General features: G+C 36.5%; 1 protein-coding gene across 1 annotated transcript; it reads left to right on the forward strand.

Annotated features, from left to right (window-relative positions):
* The first annotated feature begins 282 nt into the window (after window positions 1–282).
* LOC145277552 (uncharacterized) lies at window positions 283–18,220 on the forward strand. The gene is made up of 3 exons (XM_080129024.1): window positions 283–411; window positions 8,942–9,376; window positions 16,973–18,220. The coding sequence occupies exons 2-3, from the start codon at window positions 9,052–9,054 to the stop codon at window positions 17,644–17,646; spliced, it is 999 nt and encodes a 332-aa protein (XP_079985150.1). The 5' UTR covers window positions 283–411; window positions 8,942–9,051; the 3' UTR covers window positions 17,647–18,220.
* Window positions 18,221–20,130: the final 1,910 nt, after the last annotated feature.

The following is a 20,130-nucleotide window of genomic DNA, read 5'->3' on the forward strand; positions in this document are numbered from 1 at the left end:
TTTTAAATTTAAATTGATTTTTGTTGGCTTTAAATAATTTTATCAATAAATAAACACATTGACTTCATCTAAACTACGGATGCTCATCGGCATCACTAAAAAAGCAATATTTATTTTTCTAGTTAATACTATCGATCATTAATTAAACAGATTTATATGCAATGATTTCTATTTAATAATAAAATAAATATATTTTTCTCGATTTGTAAAATATACCTAATTTGATGTAGTTATAGTATATAGATTAATACTACTTAAAGGCACCCGTAGTTTAAGCTCTTCGTGGCTTATCATTAACAGTCGCCATTTTTTTTTCTACATTTGAGACGACTTAAAGATCCGAACAAAAATTCCCCACCTTTTTTTTTTTTAATTTGAGGACATTTTTTCTTAAACAAACTACACTTTCTGGTAAGTTGAGCTTTTGACTAAAATTATTTATTTTGGTATTTTTATTTATCTATTGAGGTTACGAATGGGTTCGCCGTTTCTTTTTTCTCTCTATCAACTATGTCAGTTAATTCAAACAAGATTCCCCTCTTTTGTTTATTGTTGAAATTAAACGATTTGATAAAAATGGATAATTTTGTTTAGTAAAATCAGTTAATACTTTTTTTTAATATTCGACAAATTATGTATTTAAAAACAGAAATTGCTTAACTTAAGTTTTCACGTATTTGTTTTGTAATTTTTCAAAACATGATTTTATTTTTATTTTAGATATTTTTTTCTAATTAATGAAAAAAGTACGAAATCCAGATTTTTTTTTTTTATTTTGAATTAAAGTATAAACTTTTACAATTTTAAAGAAAAAAGTTGGTCGATTGTTTTGCAAACGTATTTATTTTTGTTTTCAGAAAATTGTCGATGTTTTTTTTGTTTTTTTTTTTCGTACTTTGGATTCTTTGATACAACAGGGACACGTGCGAGAATTTTTGTTTTATAGAAATCGCTCCACGCTCCACATCGCTAACTCGCTAAAAACGTAAAATACTACTTTAAGGTCAAAGCTAGCAAACAATAAATGTTAGTTGGATAGAAAATAGCAATTCTTCCTCCTTTGTCAGAAACATCGCTCATGGTATGTGAGAACTAAAGGATAAAATAAGCGAGAGTTACTTTCTTTCGATTTAGAAGAGACACGTAAACCATAATACTTGACTTTTGTTCTTTTTAAAAAACCATTATCATTCGCCAGTTTAAAGTCTTCAAAATCATTTTCAAAGGGCCACGATAGTAAACAAGTTATCTATGTTTTTTTTTTGTTGTTGTTTTTTTCTTTATTTATGAGCGTAATTTATTTGGAAGACTTTGAACTGTTGATTAAAAAAATAATTCCTGCGCTTTTTTATTCACTTGCTTTCCAATGCAGCAAAATTAGGCACAAGGTTAGTTTATAGTGGATAATCGGTAATCGTGAAGAAAGAGAGAGCCTGTTTCCTCCGTTTGACTATAGGTGGCGTTAATGTCTGTCCACCCAGTTACGGAAGCACAAAATGTATATAATGGCACCGTTGAAATAAAAATAAATGTTTAATTTTAAACATGTTTTTTTTTTTGTTTGTTTTTTGCAAACATATTTAAGTTTGTTTTTGTTTTTTTTTCAAACATATTTACGTTTGTTTTTTTGTTGTTGTTTTTGCAAACATATTTAAGTTTTATTTTTCCAAACATTTACGTTTTGTTGCTAGTTTATTTTCAAACATTTACGTTTTTTTTTTTTGTTTTTACGTTTTTTTTGTTGTTTTTTTTTTGCAGGCATAAACTAAATATTTTTGAAATATTTTTCTTTTAGAAAAGTTTGCTTATGCACTTATTGTACCGCGCTATTTTTTTTTTTTTTTTTTTTTATAGTAGTTTCAAGTAATATTCAGGTTTTACAATATCCCTTTTCAAACATATATATATATAAATACTCGCGGAAAAAGTAAAATAAGTCCAGAAAAATTAAGAAAAAGGAGGGGGGGGTCAATAAAAAAAAGATAAAAGAAAAAACGTTGACTTTTTTTATTATAAGAACGTAAAAAATACTCGCGGAAAAACGGTTGTACCCATAAATATGTTTAAAAGAAAAATATAGCAAAAACATTTAATTTATGCTTGCAAAAAAAAAATATATTAAAATTAAAACAAAAATAACGTAAATGTTTGAAAATAAACCATCAACAAAATGTAAATGTTTGGAAAATAAAACTTAAATATGTTTGCGAAAACAAAACAAAATAAAACTTAAATATGTTTGCAAAAAAAAAAAAAAAAAAAAAAAAAACATGTTTAAAATTAAAACATTTATTTTTATTTCAACGGTGCCATTATATACATTTTGTGCTTCCGTAACTGGGTGGACAGACATTAACGCCACCTATAGGCAAACGGAGGAAACAGGCTCTCTCTTTCTTCATGATTACCGGATAATCCAAGCATGATCTCACCTACGCTAACATAGATCGCGATCCAACACTGAATACATCAGATGATTGTAAAAGTTGCTTAGATCAGCCCAGTTAGGCAATAGGCATTTCCACGTAGGGGCACGACGACCGACAATAAACCAACCCTTCGTTCCAAAAGGAGGAGATGATACATGGGAGGATAGTATTCTAAAATTAAACAGTACGGGTTTGTTTTACTGTACACATAGATTCGAAAACGTTGTCAAAAAACAAATATATAACAAATAAATGTTATCGAAGGCAAGATAAGTTACTTTTCTACCCAACTGGATAATATTTTAGTGTTTTTATTTAATGTAACATGTTTATTCAGTTCGACAAACATACAGTGTTTACCGATGTGTTGGAAAATTCAAAATGGCGCCGGCTCTCTGCTGAACAGGTACGTTTGGGAAAATGAGTTAAAAATAAAAAAATATACAAAATACTGTTAGAAACTAGCGCAATATATGCTACCTTGACATACGCTGACATATATTCGGTGGGGTTTTAACAGTATGTGGTATAGTTTTTTTATTTTTAACTCATTTTCCCAAACTTACCGTGTTTAGCAGAGAGTTCGGCGCCATTTTGAATTTTCCAACACATCGGTAAACACTGGATGTTTTTCGAGCTGAATAAACATTTTACATTAAATAAAAACACAAAAAATATCCAATTAGGTTGAAAATTAACTTATCTTGCCTTTGATGACATTTATTTGTTATATATTTGTTTTTTGACAGCTTTTTCGAATCTATGTGTACAGTAAAAAAACCCAAAAGATGATAGATGAACCGGCCCAGATGTGGCAACAGTATTCCATGCATGGGCAAATGGTGGCCTTGTAGAGGTACAGGATACTAAAGTTTTGACAAGCTTCTGGGCTTGACCATTACTCCTGATCTTAAATGGAACACGTACATCAAATCTGTTGCCAAGGCTGCTGGAAAAATGGTGGGATCTTTCTATCGATCCGGTAGATATCTCACTGCTGATGCCAGGTACGTCCAAGGATGGAATACTGTTGCCATATCTGGGCAGGAGCTGCTAGAAAGGACTTGTTCTGCCTTGATAGAGTTCAAAATAGACTTCGTAGCCTCGTAGGAGATGTCCTTTTCTCTTCCCTCCAACCTCTATCTCACAGAAGAGATGTTGCGAGTTTGTCTCTGATGTATCGTTATTTTCATGGAAAGTGTTCAACTGAGCTTCAGTCTATGGTCCCCCCTCGCCAAATTTCATAAGAAACACTCGTCTAGGTGAAAACACTATCAATAATCCCCCCCCTCTTTATCTGTGCTATACCTTTTTTTTTCTTTTTTTTTTTATTACATTTTCACCCCAAACAAGGCACATTGCCACTTTGGTGTAGGGGGCTACTATCAGGGGAAACCTTTACTGGGGTACTATGTAGGGATTTGGGCAGCGAGATGTTGGTTCACGTTGCACTTGAACTTATGCATGTCAGTACAGTTGGGGAAGCAGTGACCTGGAATGGAATTCCAAAGTCTAGCAGTTCTGGGGAAGCAACTACTGGAGTAGAAAGATCTTTTACATCTAGGGATCTCTACAGTGTGGGGGTGGGATTTTGCAGCTTGTCGGGTCTGTCGAGGGTGTTTACGTCGTGGAGGCACAAGTGCTTGCAGTTCATCAGAGCATTCACCATTATAATACTTGTAGAACAGGCAGAGGGATGCAACGTTTCGACGATGGGACAGAGGCTGAAGCTTAGATGCCAGTTTAGGGCCTATCAGGTTTGCGACTCTCTTTTGAACCCTGTCAAGGAGCGAGAGACTAGTAGTCGATGCACCAGCCCAAATATGACAGCAATACTCCATACATGGGCGAATAGTGGCCTTGTAGAGGTACAGGATACTTTCGGGTGTTAGAAGTTTTCTAGCATGGTAGAGAGAGCCCACCTTCCTCGCAGCGGCCCTGGCAATGCTCTCGATGTAATTGTTCCAGCTCATGTTTCCTGTGAACGTTAGGCCAAGGAGCTTGAGAGACGTACTCTCAGATAAAGAGTCTTTGGCCATTGCTATAGGTGGTAGAGAAGGTTTCTTGTAATTATTGAATGAAACCAGTTTTGTCTTGGCGGCATTGAACGTGACCATCCATTTTTGTCCCCATTCCACTACTGATTGGAGGTCATCCTCTAGTGTTTCTGCCATTACTTTAGACATATGTTCATTTGTTTTCCTGTCGTGCCTGCTATAGAGTGTGGTGTCATCAGCATATATACCCATCTCAGAGGCAATTTTGTCGGGGAGGTCATTTATGAATATCAGGAATAGCAGAGGTCCAAGGACAGATCCCTGGGGCACTCCCGCATTTATATCATATTGTTTAGATGTACGACCGTCGAGGATAACCTGGATTTTTCTCTTATCTAAGAAGGATTTAATTATGTTAAGTATTCTACCAGTGATACCGTATGATCTAATCTTCCTGAGGAGACCCTCATGCCATACCCTGTCAAAAGCCTTAGATATATCTAGAGCTACCGCTCTGCCCTCTCCCGCTTTGTCCAGTGAATGGTATATACATTCAGAGATTACAGTGAGGATGTCTGCCGTGGAACGGGCTTGTCTAAATCCATATTGTTGGTCGGTCAGAAGTTTAGCATCTGTAAGGTGCTGGACTAGAGCATGGTTAATTAAGGTCTCGAATATTTTGGCAAAAAGTGGGAGGAGGCTAATAGGGCAATAATTTAATGGGTCAGTTCTTTCGCCAGAATTCTTGAATACTGGTACCACAGAAGCAGTTTTCCAACAGCCCGGAAAGCAAGATTTATTAAGGCATTTGTTGTAGAGTTTGGAGAGATCTGAAGCTACTTCAGCTGAGCACTTTTTTAATAGCACAGCTGGGATGAGGTCGGGTCCACATGCTTTTGAAGTGTCAAGGTTTTTTATGATAGCATGCACCTAATCGTAGATTCCATGAACAGAGCTTCTTTCTTAGAACTGCACGCCTTTGGAATTGTCTTCTGTTTTCCTGCTTTCCGGCTGACTACAATATGGTTGTCTTCAAGTCTAATGTAAATAAGTTCTTGATGAATGGGGACATAAATTGATGGTCACATTCAATGCTGCCAAGACTAAACTGGTTTCTTACAATAATTACAAGAAACCTTGTCTGCCACCAATAGCAATGGCCAGTGACTCCCTGTCCGAGAGTACATCTTTCAAACTGCTTGGCCTAACATTCACAGGAAACATGAGCTGGAACAATTATATTGAAAACATTGCCAGGGTCGCTGCAAAAAAGGTAGGCTCTCTCTCTACCGTGCTAGAAAACTACTGACTCCTGAAAGTATCCTGTACCTCTATAAGGCCACCATTCGTCCATGTATGGAGTATTGTTGTCACATTTGGGCTGGTGCATCTGCTACTAGTCTCTCGCTCCTAGACAAGGTTAAAAAAAGAGTCGCCAATCTGATAGGCCCTGAACTGGCATCTAAGCTTCAGCCTCTGTCCCATCGACGAAACGTTACATCCCTCTGCCTGTTCTACAAGTACTTTAATGGTGGATGCTCTGACGAACTGCAGACACTTGTGCCCCCACGATGTAGATACCCTCGACAAACCCGACAAGCAGCTAAATCCCACCCCCACACAGTAGAGATCCCTAGATGCAAAAGATCTTTCTACTCCAGTAGTTTCTTCCCCAGAACCGCTAGACTCTGGAATTCCATTCCAAGTTCCTGCTTCCCCAACTGTACTGACATGCAGAAGTTCAAGTGCAACGTGAACCAACATCTTGCTGCCCAAATCCCAACATAGCGCCCCAGTAGTTGCTACCCCTGATAGTAGCCCCCTACACCAAAGTGGCAATGCGGCTTGTTTGGGGTGAAAAAGTAATAAAAAAAAAAAAAAAAAAAAATTAGCCGTTCCATATAAGTTATCAAATTTACCGAATTTTCATTACTAATGATTACTATATTGTCCAATTTCTACTGTACACTCTTTAACCCTTATCCTTGAGTGCCCTGTTGGCCTTGATAATGTGGTGATGCCTGCGTAAAAAAAAAGAACTATACTTCCCACCCCCACCCCGAAAGCAATTTCTGAATTAAAATTTTAGAACAAATCTCAAATGCTTCTAAATCAAAAATGAATAATAAAGATAAAAACGAAAAACTTTTGGTCAAGATCAAAATGTAGTATCTGTTCTTCAGATGCTGCACTTCCATTTCTTGTTCTCTTTCGGTGGAGGATCGGTCCTTCACGACTGAGACAGTTTTTTATTTTTGTACCTTTTCCCCACGTTAAAAAACGACCCTGGTGTCTAACTCTCTCCCGTGGGGAGGCATAGTAAAAAAAGTACAATAAAAAGACTATTTACAGGTAACAGAGAGCGAGCCAAATCGAAACCGAAAAAGAGGTGGATAAATAACACAATAAGTTTTTAGTGTTTTAACTTATTTTAAAGCGTTCTTTTTTTTTTTTTTTTTAGTTTGAAACACAAGCAGTACCGAGTTGCTAAGTTAGAACGATAGCAAAATAACGGACATAAGGCTGTCATCTCTACTGTCTCGATAATCCCTCAAAACTAAAAAAAAAAACAATAAACAAGATATTTTTTTTATTTTTATTCACATTCACTCCTAACAAGACATATCACCATTTGGACGTTATTGGCTACTATTTGGGACTCTGCCAAAGAAAGATTAATGAGATGTTGGTTCACATTACATTTAAACTTCTGCATATCAGTACAGTCAAAGAAGCAGGTAGCAGGAAGGGAATTCCAAAATCTAGCTGTTTGAGGGAAGAAAGTATTACAGTATAAAGCTTTTTGACATTTAGGGACCTCAAAAGTGAAATGGGTGTGATTTTGTTGCTAAGCGGGTTTGTCAGGGATATGTATGCCGAGGGGGCACAAGTACAATGAGTTCATCAGACTACATTCCATTAAAATATTTGTAAAACAGGCAGAGAAATGCAACATTGCGGCGATGGGACGAGGGTTTGAGCTTAGTTGACAAAGTACAACCTATTAGATTAAAAACTATTTTTTTGGACCCTCTCCAAGAGGGAGAGGCTAGTGATAGATGAACCAGATGTAGCAATAGTATTTCATGCATGGGCAAATGGTGGCCTTGTAGAGATATAGGATATTCTTAGGTGTGAGTAGTCTTCTAGATTGATAGAGGGAACCCACCTTTTTTGTAGCCGCCATTGCAATGTTAAGCTGAGAAGTTTGAAAGAAGAATTCTCAGATAGGGTTCTATTTGTCATGGATATTGGTGGTTGGAGAGGCGTCTTGTAATTTGATACTGATATAAATCCACCCAATAGTTGTCACAGTGACAGCTATTGGGTAGATTTTTATCAGTATCCACATCTGCAAAGACCCATTGCATAACTGATAAAGTGCTAATAATCAGTTCAAAATGCAATCTTTTGGAAATTTAAGGTTCAATCCTTAGTGCAGGCAATACTAATTATGAATTACTTAAGATTTCTACCCAATCATGGCTGACAGAATGAGAGCAATCTATATCAGTGGATTAAATAAAGGATTCTGTTTGAAATTCTGTGCAGATTCTCGAGTTCAACAAGATACACCAGAAGAATGAGGATGAGGTCACATCATTGAAACATTGTAAGAGTAACATCTAAGATGAGAATGTTAATCTGAAAAATCCAAATAATCCATTCTCATCTAAAAAATTTTGAAACATCCAAAACAGTTTGTAATCTCCCATTATTTCACCTCTAATGTAGCTCTCGCTAGCTGTCCTATCTTTAATATGTTACCTAGCACATCTCTCCTCTTCTGATGAGAAGCACTAGGTTTCAAAATATCTAGGTCTAAAGAGCTTACTTATCGTACACCTTTAATTGATTTAATCTCCCTATTGAATTAATGATTAAATTTATATGTATTAGTATACATATATATATCTATATCTATATATATATATATGTATATTGTCGTTTCTTTATTCTTTATGTTATATATGTTCATTATCATATATATACATATATACATACATATATATATATATATGAAATAAAAATTCACAACAGGCCTTTTCACCGATGCTGTAATTTGCACCACAACTTCAATATGTTCTCTTGACTGCCAAACAGACTCATTCTCTTCCATCATTCGTCTTTCTTAGCACAGCCACTCTCATATGCAAATTATGACGGGCATGCACAGAAGTATCAAAGAACGGTGTGTCCCTTTGAGGAATGCATTCGCCTAAGAGCGATACAAGGACGGCGCTCGAGTCATTCAGAGTCTGTTGATGTTATTGTTCGAGTTTGTATTTGCGTTAATGGTTGAGTCTGTGTTGACGTTATTGTTCGAATTCATATTGGCATTACTAATCAAGTCAATGTTATCGTTCATGTTTGTTGCTGTTGAGTATTTGTTGGCGGCCATTTCGATTCCAGAGTTTTATTGTTTTTTTGTTTTTTTACACAAATTAATGCCTTTATGTTTTAAACCACACAATTGCAACTCTAAAAATCCTTTTTGTTTTTTTTTTTGTTCAGGTATAAAATTGAAATTCATCTACTTGCATTTTTAAAAGTGACACACAGTTGTGATGAGGGAAAAGGTGTAACCTGGTTTGAAAGAGAATCTGATCCAAACAAGTCCAGCTATGCCGTACAGATGTGAATACTGTGACAAGACCTTTAAAGCTCGCTCCCGACTTGAATGCCATAATCGCAAACATACCAAGCCATATGAGTGCCAGATCTGCGGAAAGGCATTTCGTATCCGATCGCAACTGCTGATACATGTGCGGTACCATACGGGTGAAAAACCTTACGAATGTGAACAATGCAACAAACGGTTCAGCATCCTGTCAACATTGTCAGCACATCGGCGGAGTCACAGAGGGGAGAAGCCACATCAGTGCGATCTTTGTTCCAAGCGTTTTGGCAGCAAATATTATCTACAAGCACATCGCAGATTCCACACAGGTGAGAGAAAATTGATTTGCAAAATTTTCTGTAATATCAAGCTTCATTTTTTTTCTTGAGTTTAGTCAAGCATCATCATATTCGGTTTAATGCCTGTTTACATGGTATATGTGTGTTTTTGTTTGTTTATTTATTTATTTTTTTGGTCTCCCTGAGAAAGGAGGGATTGAATTTAGTAATTCACTCCTGTTCATCTGTTCGTTTGTTTGCATTTTCTCAATAACCATTTCTTTGATTTTTGGAAATTTTGCACAAACATTAATCACATTAATTAATTAGATTTTTGGAAATTTTGCACAAACATTAATCATGGTGAAAGTAAATTTTTCACTCGTGGAGGGAGAGTCTGCATGCTCAGCTTGTTTTACTCATATTCAGTTCAAATAAGACACATTGCCACTGAGATGTAAGGGGCTACTGTGAATTAGAGACTATGCCCACGGGGCCACTCTTAGTAGGTGTAAGAATTAAGTAAAGTGGGATATTGTATCCTTCCGGCTTGTAGTGAGCTCAATGCAAAATACAAATGTCTGTGCCCATGTTTACCCTATTTATAGAAATCAGCGGAGTCACTTTGGTTGGTTCCTTGTCCAGGGGAGATCACTCTGGTTGCCTTTTACTGTCAATGACAGATAACTCTTATACCTATACATGCCCCTCCCCCTCATGACCACAAGATGAATTATTGTGGTCATCTTCACGCGCAGTAAAAAATTTGTGTGACTTTTATGCATTGTGGTGATAAATTCTTTGGTGCTCTACTTTTCCGACATGAAGGTTTTCCTAACGGAAGAGGACTGACTGTGTGAACATATTCTTGTGTGGTAGCATTAACTTCCATATCTTCATCATGCTTTCTTGGTGACTCGGTGTTGATATGCCGTTCAGCCTCCATTGCTTCCTCAGGAAGTTGTTCCTGTGGGGGATCAGGGTTTATAGACAGGTTCGAAGTTCTTGATGTGACGTAATGTGGGCCATCCACAACTGGGTATATTTTACGGAGAAACCAATGGTTGCACAATGTTACTCTGTAGCTCCCATCTACTCGCACTCTGTACTGTCGGTTCCCCTGTGTCTCTACGACCGACGTGGGTAGTTACCATCCTGATTCTGGATTGGACACAATCTGCTACTTGCAGTTCCCAGAGCAGACAACAATGCTGGTTGTAGAACTGTTCGTTCCACATATGCCTCTTAGCCATTGCCACCTCTTTCCATTGTTTCCTTGTTTGGTATTTATCCCATAAGATGGGAAGGTGGTTTTTAATGACCCAACCATAGAGAATTATGGTTGGACATATTATGTGATGGATGGCTCTCGTCTGGGTGAGGCACCGTGTTTTGACAAGCTTGTGGGTTTGATCTTTACTCATGATCTGAAATGGAACATGTACATCAAGTCTGTTGCCAAGGTAGCTGGAAAGATGGTGGGATCCTTCTACCGCTCCAGAAGATATCTCACTACTGATGCAATTCTCTATCTATATAAAAGCCAAGTATGTCCAAGGATGGAATACTGTTGCCATATCTGGGCAGGAGCTGCTAAAAACAGCCTATCCTGCCTTGACAGAGTACAAAATAGACTTCGTGGCTTAGTGGGGGATGCCCTTTTCTCTACCCTGCAACCTCTCTCCCACAGAAGAGACGTTGCGAGCCTATCCTTGTTTTATCGTTATTTCCATGGCAGGTGTTCGTCTGAACTCCAATCTCTGGTCCCCCCTCGCCAATCTTTCATGAAAAACACCCGTCTAGCTGAATCCACTGTGAAAAATTCCCCCACTCTATATCTGTGCCTAAATTAAAACGTGGATTCCATGAACAAAGCTTCTTTCTTAGAACTGCATGCCTGTGGAACTCTGTTCCGTCTGCCTGCTTCTCACCGGACTACAACTTGGATGTCTTCAAGTCCAACGTTAACAAATTCCTAATGAACCGCCCCCTTAAGTAAACACTTCATCAAATCTCCACACTAACGTAATGTACTTGCAATAACCCTTATCCCTGAGTGGCTTCCGGGCCTTGATAAGTGATGATCACTGTGTAAAGAAAAAAAAAAAAATATTAAGGTCTTAGACAGGAGTGTTTTGATGGGTTAGTAATGCCCGGGCAGCTCGATCATGGCATAGACATCCATAACTGTTTGTGTTGTCGGCTAGTATGTGCTTTGTGGTTTTAACAACTAAATCTGCATAATAGGCTGATGAGGTACGTTTCCATATACCCCAGTTCCTCAAAAAGGAGTTGTACTTCTGGGACTCAAATGGTGGTTCACCATCCGAAGAAATTTCTTCTGGTGCATCGTAAGTCAGAACCAAGTTCTCAAAATATCACATATCGTTTTGGCCCTTCCCAACGTCATTAGAGCATCTACAGCCCATCCAGTATATCGACCCATATACACCATAAAGTTTCTACCTTGTATATTGACAAAATCGACCATCACTTGTTGGAATGGAAATTCCAGGTCCGCTGGGGACTTTAAGGATTCTCTCGGCTGAGATGTTGCAAGTGTGGCACTGGGATCTGGTTTGTTTGATGTTAGTATCTAAACCTGGCCAGAATACCATTCACACCTTGATGTGCAGAGTGAAGGAATTCTAATATCTCTGCACAAAGTTGTTGCGGTATCAGGATTTAGTTGATTTTGACAATAACCTTTTCCAGGCAGTATAACTCTTGATGCATATGCCACATTGCCTGAAAGTACTTCTTTTAAACTCCTCGGCCTAACGTTTACAGGGAATATGAACTGGAATAGATACATTGAGAGCATTGCCAAGGCTGCTGCAAGGAAGGTTGGCTCCCTCTACCGTGCTAGAAAACTACTTACGCCTGCCAGTATCCTATACCTCTATAAGGCAACAATTCGCCCATGTATGGAGTACTGTTGTCACATCTGGGCTGGTGCATCTGCTGCTTGTCTCTCGCTCCTGGACAGGGTTCAAAAAAGAGTCGCCAACCTGATAGGTCCTGAACTGTCATCTAGGCTTCAACCTCTGTCCCATCGACGAGATGTTGCATCCCTCTGCCTGTTCTACAAATACTTTAATGGTGAATGCTCTGACGAACTGCAAACACTTGTACCTCCCCGACGTAACTACCCCCGACAAACCCGACAAGCTACTAAGTCTCATCCCTTTACAGTGGAGATCCCTAGGTGCAAGAAAGCCTTTTACTCCAATAGTTTCTTCCCCAGAACTGCGGGTCTTTGGAACTCCCTTCCGGGATTCTGCTTTCCCAACTGCAATGATATGCAGAAGTTCAAGTGTAATGTTAACAAACATCTTTCTACTCTTCTCCCTTCATAATGACCCCGCTAATTAATTCCCTAATAGTAGCCCCCTACTTCAAAGTGGCACTGTGCCTTGTTTGGGGTGAAAATTGAATTTAAAAAAAAAAAAAAAAAAAAAAAAAAAAGAAGACTCGAGGAATGGGTGAGATATTGTTGCATGACTGAGGGAAGCCATTTTGAATTTGATCTCTCAAGGTTCTGCATTCTTCATCTGTGGCTGCTGCAGCCACAATCTTTTCCCATATGACAGCTTTCATTCTCGTACATCGATGTGGAAGCGGCTTTAACTGCAGTGTCAATCGTTTGGTCCTGGTCTTTTGGTGGAGTACCTGCTGGGTATTGATATGCACAATCAAGGGGATAAATTGAGTTTTCCAGGGTGATGTTTCATCTGGAATTTGTATATCAGTGTCTTTTCCTTGAAATTTAATAAGCGGTAGGCTTGGTTTAAAAATATCTTTATTAGTGGTAAGTGATCCACTGTTATCAGTAAGTCTGAGCATCCAAGTATAAACATCCGGCACAATTCTAGCCCATAGACCAGGGTTTAAGCTTCTCCTTCCACCGGTGCATATTGTGATTCCGCATTATTTGTAAAACGGGATCCAGCCAAAATGAGCTTCAAGTGACCATTCCTACAACTCGTATTCAATTTACCCTCACATCTGCAGTGTTTCTGAAATAGGAAATACGATATCCCTGTCTTCACTATAGTCTGTCACAAGTCCTGTTACTCTGTTCATTTCGAACATTTGGATACCTTTCTCACTCCTTTTCACTATCACTCTCTTCGATTCATGGAATATGTGCTCCAGTGATTTGTCCCAATAGAACTTCCTGTTCTTTGTCTTTAATAACTCTCAGAAGGCAGCCATAACTTCTGCTTATGTGAAGGCATATGACACCTGGTTCACGAATCCAAACCAGAATCTAACCAAAGTAATATTTGTCGGAGTAGGGAAGTTAAAGATGACTTCTGTCATTCTTTGTGTGTTTAATCCCATTCGCAGTAACTAGAAACCCTGCAAATTCTACCTCCATCTCCGACAAGTGAAATCTTATTTGTAAGGGTTTACCTTTCATTGTTTGTAGTGTTTGATGTCGACATGTGTTGAACGTACTTGAGTTGAAGTGTTCCTTTAGCCATTGTTTCAATTCCTGTTTTTAGTTTCTGTTGGCTTGAATGGGATCGTCTCTTGTTTCTTTGGGACCGGTGTTTTGCGCAGGCATCCACAAGAGGCTGTTTCCTTTGTTCTTGCAAAGCTGTTCTGTGACAACAATGTTGGGAAATCAAAAGGCAAAAGATGCAGATCCTTTAATGCTGTTTGCGACAAATGGAAACCGAATGTGTTGTCTGATACATATACCGCTTGTCATGTTTCTTTTAAACAAAAAACAAAACTATCTTGATGTGTAGCCAGTTATGCCTCTTATCTAGTGAGTGGTTGGAATCAGGTACTCATCTGGGTACCCAAGGAGTCTTTGAATATCGGGCCCGACCGAACAAGTCTGGGTGCCTGTATCTGTTTTAGGACAGTTAACCATTTTTTTATTTTTTCTGTGGGAGATAAATTCTGTCAAATATTTTTAAAGCTGATTATCTGTGATTTTAAGAGGGTTTTTGGGGAGGCTTTTCACTCTGACTTTGGGTTAATGATATAGCTAAGGGAAATTATATGTGAGTATTCTGAAGACTTGACAGAAACGAAACAAAAACAATTTTTGAATTTAGAGTGGGGGTTAGTTTCACAGAAATTTCATGTAAAATAATTCACCATTTTGAGACCATTCTAGCGTTTTAGGACGATTAACCAATTTATTATTTTTATAGGAGGTAAATCATGTTTTTTAAGAGAGTATCTTTTTTTTGTTTGTATGTTTATTTTTTTAGGCACTTATATGTAGCTTACAGAGGAATTTTGTTTAGTGGGGAGCTTGCCACTCAGACTGAGCGTTGTTGTTGTTATGGCTAAAGAAAATTTTAAGAGGAGGCTTGCCACTTTTACCTAAGGTTAAAGATAGGATTAAGGAAAAATTTTTTTTTAAAGAGGGCGTTTGATACTCAAATTTACAGTTAGTGGTTCATAATTAATGATTTTGTAAAATGTTACGGTTTAGATTTTGAAAATCAAATATTTAAACTTGCATAAATGAGTGTAAAGCTTTACAAGAATTAAGACAAATAGACTTATAAAACAAATGACGTCACTCTAACAGAAAATGTGATGTTTGGAACAAGTATCAAGTACTTTTTTGGACATCTATTTAAATATAAAAAAACTTTTTTGCTCAAGCTGACAAATCATTCACAAATTTTGGATGAATTTGATTTTTATTTTCAATTCATGTCTTTTTTTTCTATAGAGTGACACATTATTTCAGTTTTAAACTTTCCAGTTTAAGACGTTTTTTATTTCTTAACTTCATTAGAAACTGAGCACCACCTACAAATATTTAAAGACTGATTTTTTTTTTTGATAATCTTATAGATTAGTGTTCATTTGATAATAATCCACTTAAAAAATTGTAAAAAAAAAATAAATAAATAAAAAAATTAAGAGGGGGGAAAGTACTGCTCATACACGTGAACCAAACAAAAAATCATCTCATTTTCGGTTGTTCAAAGCAAAATACTGTTTAATTCACCATTAAAAATTAATGCAATGAATAAAAGTGCATGCAAGTTATATATTTAGAAAGTCATTCTTAATATGGGGAGACAAAGGTATTTTTAAAACTATTCTGTACTTTCACCTAACAATCTATTACATAAGAAACTGACATATGGAATACGGACCGTGTTAAAATAATATTTACATATTTATTTGGAAAACCTGCTCAGTTCTATTCTAGAAATTATATAATTTTGCTTCAAATTATAGTGTCTGTGGTGGTTGTGGTGGGATAAGAAACACTGTCATGATAAATTTTCTGTTGAAGCAAGCGTTACCTAATCACTAACCAAGACAATGTATTTATATATTTGAAAATTCTTATGATTCATCTTCTAACAGTGAATTCATTTTTTCTTAAAACTATGATGGCCTTGGTGGGAAGAGAAATTAGTTCATATATGTTGTACAATACCTGTTGAGAATATGTTAAATTGTTTCATATATATATTTACATCACCCGTCAGAGGGTAAGAAAATTATTTAATATATGTGTTGTACATTATCCGTCATAGGAATTGTAAAATTATTATATTATAGACATTAAAAAAATCCTCTCTCCTAAGAATAGCAGATATGTTCAAAATCCACTTCATTTTTCTCTTTGTTTTATATGGTCCTGAGCAATGCTGGGTGGGCCTGCTAGTTAATAATAAACAAAATATTTTATAACCCAGCTGTGTGTGCTTTATTTTGTTGCTAAGTGTATACATCGAGACAGTGAAAAAAGTTGATTTTAGAAATTATATAGACAGAAAAACACATTGGACGACTAGCCACAGTGAATACTGGCTCATACATAGTAACAATATTCCATGAACAAATGGTAGCTTTGTAGAGATATAGGATACTGTGAGATGTGACTACTTTTCTAGTGCGGTGAAGGAAGCCAACCTCAAATTCATAAACATGCTATTTTGACGAGTTGTAATGTTTTTCTCTGTTTCTCTCACAGGTGGGAAGCTTCATTAGTGTGATCAATGTGAGAAGGGTTTTTGCATCCGTAGCAATTTTTTACTTGAGCAGCAACGCATGCATTCCAAGGTTTTGAAGCCAGTTTTGAACCCTAACCCAGACTGGATAGGGCGTGCTAAGCAGCTCCTGCCCATATGTGGTAACCGTGCTCTATTTTTAAACGTACCTGGCTCTTATACAGATAGAGAATTACATCGGCTGTGAGATACCTGCTGGAGTGGTAGAGTGATCCAGGCATTTTTCCAGTGATCTTGGCAACAGATTTGATGTATGTGTTCATTTTCAGATCAGGAGTGAATGTCTGTTCCAGAATCTTGCCCAAGTCAAGAGCTATTCATTTCAATTGAAGTATAGTGGATGTCAGAGCGATTATGATGAAAGGAGTGAAGCTTGGTTTCCAATGCATTAAAATTAACCAACCACCTTTTTCCCCATTGTACCACATGCTCAAGATCAGAAAAGAGAGAATCAGAAAGATCTTGGTCATTGCTGGCTTTTTAAGTGTTGCTATAGATTGTGGTGCCATCTGCGTAAATATCTATGAATGTGATACTGTCAAATGTGAGTACTTTTCTAGTGCGATGAAGGAAACTGACCCCAAATTCATAAACATGCTATTTTAACGACTTGTAATGTTTTTCTCTGTTTCTCTCGCAGGTGAGAAGCCTCATCAGTGTGACCAGTGTGAGAAGGCATTTTGCATCCGCAGCAATCTACTCGAGCATCGACGCACGCATTCTGGTGAGAAGCCATTCATGTGTGACATTTGTGAAAAGTCGTTCAGCACACGTAGCAATCAGGCGAAGCATCGGCGCATCCATCTTGGTCTAAAGTCATACATTTGCACGTATTGCGATAAGGCTTTCATTGACAACTCCCGGCTACAGAAGCACACCCTTTCACACCTCAAGAAGGAGACTCACAAGTGCAAATACTGCAAGGAGACGTTCGAGGATTTAGATGCGTGGAGTGTTCACCTGAAAGAGCATCGTGCGAAAAAGCCCTTCAAATGTTTCCATTGCGAAGAGGCATTCAGCACAAAGAGCGAACTCAACACGCATTACCGACTCCACATCTCCGAGAAGCCTTTTGCTTGTGACATGTGCACGAATGCATTTCCTACACGGCATGCACTGACTTTACACAGGCGGAAACACAAGGCTCTAGCTCTGTATTCGTGCAAATACTGTGATGAAACTTTTACGGTTAGTGCCGACTGGAGCACACATATCCAAGAGCATCTTGCTCAGAAACCCTTTAAGTGTGAATTTTGTACTGAAGCTTTTTCATCAAGTTATGACCTGATGAAGCACAGACGGATCCCTCATTGATTTACAATATGGGATTTATACTCAGGGATCCAATGTACACACGCATACGTTTAGTTTAATTACTCTAAAACTTTTTTATATTACATCATCCATTATAAAATCTTTACTTTGTACTTTCTGGCAACATCACCATGGCAACTTGCAGCACAGAATATGCCGATGACTTGAAGACTGCCAGTGTTGATAAATTCGAAACATGGCAATTATAATCAAATGGACAAAATTCTGTTGTAAATTATACTCTTCTGAAGGTTGAAAGTTCAATCCTCAGTGTGGGCAATATTCAGAATACAATTGTGAATTACTTGGGACTTCGACCTGGTCATGGCTGACAGAACTAGAGTACATTACTCTCATATATTAAATAAAGGATTCTGTGCATAATTCCATGCAGATTCACATTTGACAAAAAGATTTTCAAGTTTGACAAGATACATCTGAAGAAAGCCAGAGATTAAATCGACCGAAACATGAAAATAACAATCAGGTTGAGAACAGTAGTCTGAAGAATCCGAATAATATGAGAAAAAAAGTAAAAATAAATTTAATCGTATGAAAGCATTTTTTCTAAAAACAGTATATAAATGTTTTTTTTTATTTCAGAGGAAAAGTTTCAAGTAAATTGTTTTGTTTTTTTTGTTTTTTTTTTTCAATCAAAAAATAACAATTTTGTGGCGAAAACATGAAAACAACTATGAAAGAAAACAATTATTTTTCAGTTTCTAGAAACTTTAATTTTTTTTCTGGTTTTAAATTAATTGAAATTTGTTTGACAGCTAATTGCTGATTGGCTAATCGCATCAGCATCTTCCAGATGCTTCTGTAACCATGTCGGAAGGTGCTGATGTGATGTTGTTAGAACTTGTGTCAGAATCTGAATAAGTACCATTTATTTTTCTACTTCCATAGACAATTTTGTAGAAAAAAAAAAAGAATAGTTCAATTTTTTTGCAGTCACCATAAAAAGCTGTTTACAATTACACATTTATTTTGTGATTGTATTTCATAAAAAAGAACTTTTATTTCTTGAATATAACAAGGATTTTATTTTCCTTTTTTTTTTTTCATCTAACAGCATAATTGTTATTAACATACAAAATTAATCTCTATAAAGATGGATTGTTTTTTTCACTGACAATGAGATTAAAATGCTAAATTTATATTCAAAATAGAACAACAGTAGTTTTTAGTACAATGATTGAGTGTATATGATCAATGCCTAAAGATTAACTAATTTGCATATTGCTTTCCAAAAGAACATCTCATTACTTCACTATCTGTTCTTACTGTTTTATCGAGTCATCCTCAGCATCAGTAAACCATAGACAAATTCTTAGCTCCAGAGATGGTACTATGCATAATCATACATAATCACATTAACATGTCGATTCTCATTAGATTCACAAAGTTAAGTAACATTGAGCCTAGTCGTTGCCAGATGGGTGACAATTTAAAAATACCAGATCATTTTATTATAACTCAATCCTATTTTTTTTATATCATGGATTGAAACTTAGCATTTTAGGTGAAAAGAATCCTTTTTTTTCTGATTGATAATCAAAGGTTAACTAATTTGCACATTGCTTTAAAAAATATGTTCTTGTTCACAATTCTCCATATTAAACGACAAAAATAAAGAAAAATCTGTATGATGTATGTACTTGTGATGAAATGAAAATATCATATTCCAAATATCACATAAATTGATCAATTAGTATTTTTAGGAAGAAAATTATTTTTAAGCAGTTAATGGGAATTTGTAGGCATTACAACATACATCTAATATGAATTATTATTGAGTTATCTCCCCTTGTTTCTTCACATTTTTTTCAAACTGGCAGGTGAGAGAGAGAGCCATTCCTCAGATACTCATGAAATTTGATTTTCTTATCCAAAAATAAAACTACCTGATCCGTTTATGTGATTTATTGAATACAATGTTTTCGTTTTGCCACTGATATGTACATCATACATCTTTTTCTTTATTTTTGTTTTTTAATATGGGAGGAAATTTTGACCAAGAATTAATTAATAAACCATTCCTTTTCATAATAACACAGTTCTGTTTTTTATATTGTTTCTTTGCATTTTAGTAATCCAACAGAACCTCATCTGAACACAATTTGATTGCCACCTCCAAACATAGCTTTTAATTATAATGCAGAACGTAAACTACTAGTCTCCCAATATAATAAACGACAATATAAAAATATATACTAACTAGCATGGGTGCCCGGCGTTCCCCAGGTATTTGGAGATGTATGTTAAGCAAAAAAAAAAAAGTGGTCAATTTTTTTAACTTTGACCCCTACTATGACCCCTTAAAATATATTGCTTTATGCTCAAATTAAGTTATTAAGTTAGATCCATGTCCAATGAACCTATGTCTAAAGTTTCAAGTGTTTACACCGAAAATTGTCGGAGGAGTTTGGTAGAGTTCTCAAAGGTCAAATAGTTGAACTTTGACCTCTTAATCGCCAAATT

This window comes from Euprymna scolopes, chromosome 6, assembly GCF_053919585.1.
Source record: "Euprymna scolopes isolate OS-2025 chromosome 6, ASM5391958v1, whole genome shotgun sequence".
Classification (NCBI taxonomy): Eukaryota; Metazoa; Mollusca; class Cephalopoda; order Sepiida; family Sepiolidae; genus Euprymna; species Euprymna scolopes.